Source organism: Ciconia boyciana, chromosome 23 (assembly GCF_034638445.1).
Source record: "Ciconia boyciana chromosome 23, ASM3463844v1, whole genome shotgun sequence".
NCBI classification, from domain to species: domain Eukaryota; kingdom Metazoa; phylum Chordata; class Aves; order Ciconiiformes; family Ciconiidae; genus Ciconia; species Ciconia boyciana.
Genome location: NC_132956.1, coordinates 474,292 through 485,932, shown reverse-complemented (window position 1 = coordinate 485,932; position 11,641 = coordinate 474,292). Strand labels below are relative to the sequence as shown.

The following is an 11,641-nucleotide window of genomic DNA, read 5'->3' as shown; positions in this document are numbered from 1 at the left end:
GGGCAGTGGTGGGGCGGGGAGCGCAGAGGAAGGCTGCGTTTGCTGTTTGGGCTTCCCCAGGGAGCACTTTGAAAGCCTCTGGGCGGGATGATGGGGAAGACGGCCAGTGAAGAAGGGCTCTTCTCAGATGTCGTGTCCTCGCAGGGGCAGTCGTGGTAGGAAACGGCTGCCAAAGCCCCCTGCCTGGTGCGAGTGCCTGGGTCCCGGGGGCACCCTGCACCCCCCAGGCCCTCCCTGGACCCAGCAGCCTGCGCGCGCTGGACCAAGGGTCCCTGCATTTGCCCAGAGGGGTGTCTGGGCTGCATCCAACACAGTCTGCAAGGCGAGTCTGGCGGGAGCGGGGCAGGAGGCGCAAGAGACCGGTGTCAGCCTGAAACCGCTCCAGCGCCGGCGTGGGCTGAGCTCTCCAGTGACACTCGGCACCCGGGACGGGCTCAGTCAACCGCCCCAAGAGCACCGAAGGGCCGAGCGCTGCTGTGCTCAGCGTCGCTAACCCAGGCGGGCGGAGAAGTGCCCCGGCCCGCAGGTGAGCTGCGTTTTGCCGGCACCCCGGTTGTCCCCCTGTGAGCGATGGCCTAGTGTGAAACCCAGCAGAGAGGTGCTGGGGCCGAGCCCGAACCCTGCCACCGCGGCAGCTTCGTCTGGGGCCCTGCGCGGCCTGCGCTGCGCGGCCTGCGCTGCGCAGTCTGGCGGGATGCGGGAGCACTAGATGGCAGACTCGCCCCGCGCGCAGCACCGCAGTCCTGTGCATGGATGCGGCCAACCCTCGGCACCATGCGGATCTGCAGCGGCAGAGCCCGGGAAACCCACCGGTGCCCCAGCCTGTGCCGGCAGCGCCGCCAGGCCTGGGTGGGTCGCAGGCACGGCCGCAGGCCTGGCTGCATCCTGGGCACAGAGCCGCAGCCTCCGTCCGTCGTGCTGCACCTGGGCCCTGCCCCGTCCCTCGGCCGGTACGGGGGTGCAGGAGCTGCTGTGCGGCTCCGCACCAGCACTCGGGCAGCCTCGGGAGCAGGCGCTGAGCAAAGAGCCCCAAATGGCGGCGTGCGGGCGCGCCCGGCCGGGCAGCCCCTGGCTGACTGCTGGGGGTCGGCTGAGCTGCTGGGCCAGAACGGCTCCGCTCGGGGGGAGCCCGCAGGACCCCAGCGCGAGGCAGGGGCAGGCAGGAGCTCCCGGCTCAGCAGCCAGGACAAGGGCTGCCACAGGCTCGGGGGGCTGGTGGCCGCGGTGCTGGCCCAGCTTTGACTCCACCAGACCCGGCACGTGGCCGAGGCAAGCTCAGGTTGGCCATCTGCCTCAGCCATCTCTGCAGATCGGCGCGCTGGGAGCCAGGGCTGCGGCTGTGCCCGTGGCTTCGCACCATGCCCAGCTTGGCCCCATACTGTCCCACGGGCTGTCCCCACACCGCGACTCATGCCGTCCCCAGCACCAGAGGACGCGCCCTTCCCTTGCGGCGTGGGGCTGCTGCAGCCTCCCCGCTCCCCACGCCCTGCGCCCCACGCGCGCCAGCAGCAGCACGTCCCCAGGCTCCTGCCCCGGCCCCACGGCTCGCCGGCACCATGCGGGGCCGGCGTGGGCGCCCACCGGGGCGCGAAGGGGTTAAGGCGCCCGGGGCTGGTCTGCGAGGAAGGAGCAGCCTCTCCTCCCCTCTTCACATCTGGATTCAATCAAGGCTGTGAGAGGCCGGAGCATTCCTGAGCACTGAGGTGGAGGCTGCACTCTCTGAAGCCATGGGGCCCTGGCGCTGCCTGCTCCTTCTGCCGCTCCTTGCCGCGGCCCTCCGCGCCCAGCAGCAGCAGTTCATGGAGTACGTGGAGCGGCGCCTCACTCTCCTGGAGGTAAGGTCCCGCGCCAGCCCCACACCCCACTTCGCCCCACTTCGTCCTGCCGTGGGGCTCCCAGGCCCTTCCTCTCTGGCGGCCGGCAGGGCTGGGAGCAGGCCTGGGGCGAGGAGGAGCTGGGATGGCGGCAGAGCGGGGTTGGCGCGGGGTGCCCCGGCCCCCGCATCGCCAGGGCCCCGCGCAGCCCAGCACGAGCATCGCGAGCACGGGCGCGTGATGGGAATGGGAGCACCGTGGGACAGGCGGATCGCGGGAGCGGGGGCATCGCGGGTCTGGGAGCACTGGGGGTCTGGGAGCACCGCGGGAGCAGGAGCATCGCGGGTCCGGGAGCATCGCAGGTGCAGGAGCGTGGCAGGATGGGTCCCAGAGACACAAGCATCAGGGTTGCAGTGCCATATGGCCCCGGGGGCTCCCACAGCCACACGCAAGCAGTGGGATGGCTGCCGCGGACGGGCTGTGAAGTGCAGAGACCTCAGTGTCTTCTTGGCTGCCCCAGGAGAGGATCTCACAGTGGCACGACCAGAGCAGCCGCTACTCCACGGAGCTGCGGGACTTCAAGAACCAGGTGCTGGGGATGCTTGAGACAGCAGAGAAGGAGCGGGAGGCGATGCGGACGGAGGCAGAGAGCGCAGCCGTGCGCGTGGACCGCCTGGAGCGTGAGGTGGACTACCTGGAGACGCAGAACCCCGCGCCACCCTGTGTGGAGGTGGATGAGACGCTGATGGAGAAGCAGGTGGCCACAGCCAAGCAGAGGAAGAACGAGAAGTACACCAAACTGACAGGTGAGGGGCTGCCGTGGCTCCCTGGGGAGACGGTCCCAGGTGCGGGGTTACCCTGAGCCTCCCCAGCCCACCCAGGTCCAAGTCTCCCCCGGCCGCGTGCTGTGGCATTACGTCCCACCAGGGCATCTCTCAGGTGTCTCTGGCACAAAACCCCACAACCCTGCCGCTGCCTGGGAGCCGCATCCAAGCCCCAGGCCAGAGCCTTGGGGCTTCTCCAAAGCCCTTGGGGCAGGGCTGGGGTGGGGGTGGCCTCTGCTGCCCGCGGCACGGGTGCACAAGGGGACTTCTCGATGCCACCAGGGACAGCACTGCAACCTCTGCAGCGAGTTTGCAAGGCAGCTGCCTGAGGGCTGGGGTGGGACGCAGCGGGACCTGTGTGACTCTGGCACGGGGTGGGAGCAGTCCCTGCTGCAGGGCTGGGTGGCTTCCAGGCTTTCACAGCTGCCCCGCTCTTGCAGACTGCAGCGACACCATCGCGAGCGTCAGAGCCATGAAGATCCTGAAGCGTTTTGGCAGCACCTCGGGGCTCTGGACCAAGGATGCTGCAGGGAACTCCGAGAAGATCTACGTCTTCGATGGCACTGCCAACGACACGGTGTACGTCTTCCCCCGCATGCGGGAGTTCACCCTCTTCTCTGCCACCCGCAAGGCTGCCCGCATCAAGCTGCCCTACCCCTGGGTGGGCACTGGGCACCTTGTCTACGATGGGTACCTCTACTACATCCGCCAGCAGGGCTCCTTCCAGGTGATCAAGTTCAACCTGGCCAACAAGACGGTGGTGGACAGCTCGGTGTTCCCAGCCGAGGAGCAGATCCCCGTCTTTGGGCTCTCCCCTTTCACCTACATCGAGGTGGCGGCAGACGAGGAGGGGCTCTGGGCCATCTACGCCACCAAGGAGGACGAGAAGAACATATGCCTGGCCAAGCTGGACCCCACCTCGCTGGACATCGAGCAGATGTGGGACACACCGTGCCCACGGGAGAACGCCGAGGCTGCCTTCGTGGTGTGCGGGGCACTGCACGTGGTCTACAACACCCGCCTGCCCAGCCGCTCCCGCGTGCAGTGCGTCTTCGACGTCAGCGGCACGCTGGCCCCCGAGGACGCCTCCCTCGTCTACTTCCCCAAGCGCTACGGCTCCCACTCGAGCATGAAGTACAGCCCCCGGGAGAGACAGATCTACGCCTGGGACGACGGCTACCAGATCATCTACCGCATGGAGATGAAGAAGAAGCTGGAGGTCTGAGGGGTCACGGCAGGGCGTCCCTGCACATCCGGCCACCCCGCCCGGGCAAGCGTGGCTCTGCCCATCTCTCCCCATGGGGCACAGCCAGCCCCGGCATGGGACGGCATCTCTGCCCCGTCTCCCATCACTGTGAAATGATGAAATGCTGGACCCCCGGCCACCCTCCACCCACTGGCACCAGGTGTCCCTGCCCAGGACCACCCTGCAGAAACCTGGACTAATTTAATGAGATTTTCTTCTCAGTGATATAATGAATAAATACTATGCAGCGAGCTGCAGCGACCTGCTTGGGGGGAGCGTGGGGCGCTGGGGCCAGGCTGCCAGAGCCATGAGCTCCACATTGCCCCAGAGTCACCCCAAAAGACACTTCCCAAGGGTGGGGTATCCGTGCAGGGCTGGCCAGGGCAACGAGCACAGACGGGTCCCCAGGCTGGGGCTTTGGGCAGGAGCTTTGGGCAGGGGCTTCGGGCAGGGATTTACGCTGGGGCTTTGGGCAGGCTTCTGCTACAGCAAGGGGACCTCTGAGTCTGGCCAGGGCCAGCCCGTTTTGCATGTACAAAACTGTGAGCAAACAGCAAAATCCCTTAATCTGAGAGGACAACTGGAGATTTTCCTCGCATGCTGGGGAGGCGTCCTAGCCAGCAGGCACCAGATGTTGCTGATTTTCCAAGTTCACTTCTAATGAAGCACAGTCATCTTCCCCTTGCAGCCACAGGATTGCCACAAACACCTTAGATAAGGCCCTGGGTCTCCTGAGCCCCTTCCCGTCCCTGTCCCACCGGCGCCAAGTCCCCGCACGGCCCCACAGCGGCAGTGCCCCCGAGGAGATGGGGCAGGACAGGGCTGGTGCAGGGAGCCCCTCGGGATGGCAGCTCCAGCACAGCCAGGGCTCAAGACCCCCGTCCCTGAGGCCCGGGCTGGGGCCGCAGCAGGCACCTCCTGGGCACGGGCACAGCCCCGCGTGGCCACCGCACCACATCCTTCCAGTCCTCGCTGCGTCACCCAGTGGCGACTGCCCCACACGCTGCCGCTTGCATTGCACCCCTGAAGGGTGCGGGATTTGGCCCATTTCTGGCCAGAGATGCCACAGGCCCCCCAGAAACCTGGATTTGCTGTGATTTGTTCCTGTCACAGTGTCCTGAGAACACAGAGGATGAATTACGAGATGCCTATGTGTCATTAAGCACCCCTTTTTCCCATCAGAGATCAATTCTGGGGACAAACACTGAACATGTGAAGCCGTGAGCCAGTCTGGCCAGGCGAGGGTCGCATCCTGCCCGTGCCGGCACCGGGCCCCCCTCCGGGGCGAGAGGCCACGGAGCTGCCCGGGCGCCCGGGGAGGTGCCAGCCCGGTGGGTAGCACCGCTGCCAAGCACCTGGGGTCTCCCGGGCCACCCGCCCTCCAGGCGCCGCGGCGCAGCCACGCCACCCCCACGTTGCCATACAGCCGGGCCTTCGGCATCCCCCCGCACCACCTCGAGGCAAGCTGTCCTTGCAATGTGGAGGTGACTTGATATTTGCTTCAAATTCTTCTGTATTATAATTAAAATACCTTTTGGTTGCATAAGAAAAATGTTTAAATACACACTTTGAATGACTGTAATTGGATGGTGCTGAAAGTTCAACACAGAGCGCAAGTCAAGCAGAGAAATTATCCAAGTGTGAAGGGCTATGTGAACTGTCAAGTTAATTTATAGCCCTTTTCAAGATCAATAACTACAGTAACAGAAATATAATTTTCAGAAATTGCACAGTTGTAAATAATTATGCCAATGATTTCTCTAGCTTGAATTAAAATTGATGGGGCAGTAACGATTCTGCACCAGAAACCATCTTCTAACCTGAAACAAGTCCTGCAAAATCTGACACTTGCTCCCCTGAGACACCAGCGCTCGCCTTGGCGTGAGCGGGACGGGGGTACAGCCGTGGGCAGCAGTCGCCAGAGTCCTGCTTGTGCTGAGCATCACGTGTTCATCAAGTATTTTAATCTCTTTAGAAAACCTTGCTCATTAGGCTTTGTCTTGCCGCGGCAGGAGGGGCACGAAGCCCACGCAGCTGGGCGGCTGGCCTGCGCTGCTCAGGGTCCCCTCGGGAGCCCCAGCCACTGGGAACAGCCGGGAGCAGACGCAAAGGTCAGCCCGTCCACAAGGACACGCGCGTCCCTTCTACGAGAGCCGAGACCCTGCGCTTTACTCGCTGCCACAAAACTGCCCGTGAAGCAGGAGGAAAACAGATTCCTCTCTACACGGCTGCCCAAGAGGCAGAGCCCCCTCCGGCTCAGGGTCGGCCCTGGCTCACGTCCCCGCCAGCAGCCACGAGGGGGTCTCTTGCTGCACCCCCAAATGCTGCCGCCTGCTCTGGGTGACCGCTGCTGCCTGTGCCGGCGGGGACATGTCCCGTGGACCGGGGTGCCACAGGGCGGGAAGCGGGGGCGCGGCGGGGCCCCCCGCGAGCGCCAGGAGCGTCCAGCTTCTCTCCTTTGGGGCACGTTCACTAGCGCGGGAAATCGCAGGTATGAGGGCGGGCAGGGGCATCTGCTGCTGCCCCGCAAAGCCCCAACGTGACAAGCGCCTACAGTAACCACACGCTCATGTGGAATTTGTTTTGTACAAACACTTCGGGAATGAGAAGCAAAATGGAAAAATAACTGCAGTGCCTGATCGGCTTATAAAGCACAGCACTTATCTAGCACTCCACATCTTCAAAGTACTTCAAGAAACATCAACTAATTAATCCTTGGAATAACTCCCATAAAGCAGAACAGCATTATCTTCATTTGCTGACAAACACTTAGACAAAAATCACACGGTCGATCATTAAAAGTGGTTCCACTCCAAGCTGGCTGAAGGCAGCTTGGGCGAAGAGCGGCAGCTCCCTCGCCGTGGTCCCGCGTGGCCGGCGGGTGCCTGTGGGGCCAAGCAATCCCCAGCCAGGCCCCGGTGCCCGCACGGCAGCCGCCCTCGCTGGGGAGGAGATCGCAGGCCGGGTGCGGGTAGCAGGACCGTGAACGCTTGTCGTGCTCACGGCTCGTCCCCGCGCTACCTCCCAGGATGAGGTCGGCCCTGCTCGGCACCTTCTCGTCCCGCTGGAGATGAGCCTCTGCCATCATCCGGCTTAAGAGACGGCTGTGCGGAGCGAGAGACCTCAGAGGAAGCCTATCTGAGCGGCTCTCCTGCCTAATAACCCACAGAAGAGAGGGTTCTTCACGAAAGAAAAAAGCAGCAGAAATTCAGGGACAGGTGTGCGTCTTTCCTGTGGGATGGAAACACGCACCCACTCCCCCGTCTGCTGCGGGCTCTCCCGATCCCCCCGGCCACCGCCGCCAGGCACCACGCAGGCTTCGCTACTTGCGAACGCGAGAGGTCACCTCCTGCTCTTGCAGGGTTTATTGGTTTCTTCCCTTCTTCTTTATCAGCCCCATTAGGAGAAAGCAAAGGCTGTGCCACGGCGGGTGGGGTTGTCAGGGCCGCGGGCGCCCTAAAGGGCGCTGCCCCCCCCCGCTGCCCCGCCCGGGGCTGCACCTGCGCCAGAGCCGCGCCTCCGCCGCGGGAGGGGCCCGCTGGGAGCGGGACCCGGTGGGAGCGGGACCCTGGCCCTGCCCGCGGGAGGGGCCCGCTGGGGGCGGGACCCGGTGGGAGCGGGACCCTGGCCCTGCCCGCGGGAGGGACCCGCTGGGGGCGGGACCCCCGCCCTGCCCGCGGGAGGGGCCCGGCTCCCCCCCAGCCGCAGGCAGGGACCCCGGCGGCGCTGCGTCGGGCCCCGCTGCCCCGGGGAAAGGGGCTCTGCTGCTCCTGCGGCTGCTCCCGGTGGCTCTGGGCCGCCCCAGCCCCGGCGCTGCCCGGGCCCCTGCCCTCCCAGCCGCTCCCTCCGAACAAGGGGTTGTCGGGAGAATTCAGCCTTGACTGCGGGGTCACCCGTGGCAGAGGCTCCACCGTGCTCCGGCGTGCCCGCGGGCGGTGACCCGCAGCCGGCCCGGACAGCCGGCCCTCTCCCCCGCCGGAGGCCGCTGCAAACCCCCGCCTCCGGGCGCGCGGTCCCGCTCCGCCGCCCGCCGGAGGCGGCTCCGGGGCAGGGCCGGCCCTGCCCGGGTCCCCCCGCCCGGCGCGGGGCGCGGCTGCCTGCGGGCCGCGGCACGGGGTGGGTCGGGGCCCCGCGCCCCGGCCCGGGGCTGCTGCGGGCGGGCAGCGGCGTCACCGCTCTCCGAGAGGAGGCGTTAGTGGGAAGTAGGCTGATGGGACCGCTCCCGCGAAGTCACCGCTTTCCTTGAGCGTCTGCAGCTCCGTGTACTTCACTGCCAAATATTGTACCTCTTTGAAGAAGAGTCTCTGTAAGTAATAGCCCCTTTCATCTCTGCTCCTCTTGAAAAATACTTCTCTTCGGAAGGCAGTCTGATAAAGTAAATTGAGAAGTGCGCTAACAGTAGGAAAGATGAAGCACGATCTTCGGGCTAATTTTTTCCCCTTTGTCTAATTCTCAAGGATATTGGCTTTTTTTCCTCCCTGACTTTTCCAGCTCACAGGAGCTATTGATAAAGTGAAATGGTTCTGCATGTAGTATTAGAAACAAAGGAACTAAGATTAAAAGTAGGCAACTTAAACAAGTGTATTATAAAGATGCTAGTGTATCGAAACAAGAAGGGGGGGATAATTTCTCCATTTAATACTTTCTTAATGGCTGGTTGGCAAGTATAATCACAGGCTTTTAACTTCAAATAAGTATTTCTGCCCACGTAACATCTGGTTGGGGTCTAACTCATCACATGTGGATTGGGAGGCAACAAATGCACAACAAAGCACTCCATCCAGGACTTTGCAGCAGAAGTGGGAGGACACTGGAGCTTGGGGTGATCTCAGAAGTGCTAAGAGGGACACACAATGGCAGCAGCTTGCTTACGGTCCTTTGCCCTTTCTAATGAAAATAGAGAATAAGCAAAACCAAATTCACCAGAAATGTTTGCTTGAGCTTTGTTGCGGAGAGGGAGAGCTCAGGCCTGTGGCTTCAAGTCAGCGTGGGCTGGGCTGGAGCTAAATCCACCTCTTCTGAGCACTGCCGCACCCGGCCAGATGCGTTGAGACTGGGGTCAGCCGGCCGCTGCCTTCTGAAACGGAGATCGTCTCCTTCCTCTGAAAGTGGAATCTTCCGATTAATAACAGGGATTTCAAAATGTGTGCTTAATCACAGCCCTGTGCTATTTCTGATTTTCCCATTGTCAGTGAGCTCGGGGATCTACGAGGCAGTTCTATGGCTTTGGGGACAGGAGGGCCCCGGAGTGTGGGCGCAGTGGGGGGGTCTGCAGGGACAGGAACCACGAGGCGCAGGGGGAGGCTTTCCTGGGATGCTTGTCCATCCGCAGGGATGACCCTCGCCTGCTGTGCTGCAAAGCCCTGCACTGGCTGGTCCAGCCAGGGGTGCTCAGCCTGGCGGGGGGAGCGTCCCTGGGGGTCCTCTCGTCCATGGCCACTTCTGCCTGGGGGAGATGATGATGATGATGATAGACTTGAGGGTGAGCACATGGGGCCACAGCTGTGTTCGGCTGTGTTCAGCTTGCCCCTACCTCCCCCAGCCCCGCTTTTCCTCCTCAAACACCAAACCTGGCTCCTGCCGTACCCTCTGCGGCACGGAGCTGCCCCTTGTCCCTTGTGCCTCCCACCACCAGCCCCTCAAACCCACCCCGACACTCGCACCCCCTCTGCACTCTCATCGTCGCATGTGCTGTGTTGGTGGAGGTGTGCTGCAGCTCAAAGGAAGGGACAGAAACTGAAATTCCTTTTTAAACGGTGGATTCTGCAGAATTACGGAGTCCCTGCAGAGCTGGCTTCCCACCTGGCCCAGCCAGCCTGGGTGCTGGAGGTCCCCAGGCCCCTTTCATCCTTCCCGGTGCTGGGGTGTCCGCTCCTTCCTTTCCTCTTGACAGGAAGACTAAATATAAAGTCTTTGAATTCGGAGCTCACAACCCTGTCAGAGGAGCTGTGGTTTGTGGCACACATGAAGTTTCATTATTTTCTGGACAGTTTCATTTACTAACAGAATTTGCAGTTATTTCAGTACTTTGATCAAGGTGGATTACTCTCCATGCATTGCTCCCATTTGTTGTAATTTATCTGTCTCCAGCCAACAAGGATGTCACTGACACGAGGAAGACCCGCGCAGGCAGCTCACGCCATCCCAGGGATTTCACGCATCCAGTAGCCTACATGATTGCACTAGGATTTTCTTTGGGGTGTTATTATTACTAATGCTATTATTATGAAAGATGTTTCCTGAGGACAGAAAAATACTAGCTCAGCTATTCAGCTAAGCAGCTCTTTAATTTCTTTCCTCTCTGAAAATCAGCTCCCCAGAGCCTTTCTGGAATAGATCCGAATTTTCTACTCAGTGCATCCTCCTGAGGCAAAAATGCTGAGGGATGCAGTGATTCTCCCTGTGCAATGGAGGGCTTGAGTTTCCCTCCCCAGTGCTGTGCCCCAGCACTGGCTGCAGCCTGGGGATCGTGGGCCAGCTGAGATGAAGTTTTGTCTGTTTGCCTCCAACTCCCCTCACCCCCGGCTGAGGCTCAGTGAAACACCGAGTTTGGGGTCCCCAGCCCCCCTCGCCTTCCCGTCGGCCGGCTGGGGCAGGACGGGCGGTGCAGGCGTTGGCAGGTGCCCTGCTCTGCCCCGGGCACTCCCGGCACAGCCAGCACCCACGGCTGCCCCGGCGCTGGGGCGGCAGGAGGACACAGGGCCCCGTGGGGGGCCGGAGCAGCCGCCCCCACAGTGCAGCACCCCTGGCCGTGCTCATGCAGAGACCGTGCCTTTCTGCTGCAGGTGTCTGGCAACGTGGAAGGAGATATAACCATGGTAACTGTGATTATTATGGAAAATTGCTGCCATTACTACGGAGGTAGGGTCAAAACAAACAGAAATTACCAATTGTTCTGTTTCTAATAAAATACAGAAGTGCATTATTGACTCACTAATTGCTCAGTTAAAGAGATTTCTCCAAAATTACCTGCTAACCTTGTAAACGAAAATGATGCAAAGATGAGCACTTCCGTGGAATTGCTCAGGCAAGAAAAATGAAAAGTCTGATTAAATCCACGAGGCAAAGCCACTGGAGGAGCGTCTGTCCGAGGAGACCAGATGTCTGGCGTAGAGGTGCAGCGAGCTGAGGGGCAGCCGGCCCATCGTGCTACAGGGGCTGATTTTGAGCTGAGGTGTTGCACCAGGGCGTCCGCAGCAGCGCGGGTGGGTGCGCGGTGCAGCCCTTCCCGCTGGTGCCGGCGGTGCCGTGCCGCGGCAGGGTCCTTCCCCAGGCCCACCTGCAAGAGCCCACGGACACGCGCGTGCCTGGAGCATGTCTCTGCTCCCAGAGGGCACTGGCTCTTCCCGCTGATCCGCCAGCCCCCCAAAGCAGCGTGCTTTGTTCTTTGTCCCTTGCCCAGAAACAGCACTCAGAGGCTTCATAGCTCTTAATTCAAGCTATAAACGTGCCGTGGCTGCAGAGTCGTTCTAGCGTTGATGTAGAGCAACGGCGCTTTTCGGATTAGCCAGCCCCGGGCTGGCAGAGGAGGGCCAGGGCTATGAGCGAGCAGGGATGAAGCTGCTGCGGGGGAGAGCCCGCGCCCGGGGGTCGGGGAGGCACCGAGGAGCGTCAGGGCAGGGGCACCTCCTCGGCCGCAGCGGGACAGGCGGCGGCGACGGGCAGCAGGGGCCCAGTAGCCAGCCGTGGACCGGGCGGGGGTCCCGCGGGGACGGGGCAGCAGCGGTGGGGCAGACAGGCGAACTCCGAATGGGAAA

The 11,641-nt window shown here is 62.3% G+C and overlaps 1 protein-coding gene across 1 annotated transcript; it reads left to right on the top strand.

Annotated features, from left to right (window-relative positions):
• The first annotated feature begins 418 nt into the window (after positions 1–418).
• OLFML3 (olfactomedin like 3) lies at positions 419–5,444 on the top strand. Its single transcript, XM_072844736.1, has 4 exons — positions 419–526; positions 1,670–1,835; positions 2,335–2,620; positions 3,079–5,444. The coding sequence occupies exons 2-4, from the start codon at positions 1,728–1,730 to the stop codon at positions 3,861–3,863; spliced, it is 1,179 nt and encodes a 392-aa protein (XP_072700837.1). The 5' UTR covers positions 419–526; positions 1,670–1,727; the 3' UTR covers positions 3,864–5,444.
• Positions 5,445–11,641: the final 6,197 nt, after the last annotated feature.

Excerpts from the sequence above, each read along its gene's own strand:
- OLFML3 (XM_072844736.1), top strand. The coding sequence starts at position 1,728 with ATGGGGCCCTGGCGCTGCCTGCTCCTTCTGCCGCTCCTTGCCGCGGCC. Across the intron at positions 1,836-2,334 it reads GGCGCCTCACTCTCCTGGAG|GAGAGGATCTCACAGTGGCA; the intron begins GTAAGGTCCCGC and ends TGGCTGCCCCAG. Across the intron at positions 2,621-3,078 it reads GAAGTACACCAAACTGACAG|ACTGCAGCGACACCATCGCG; the intron begins GTGAGGGGCTGC and ends CCGCTCTTGCAG.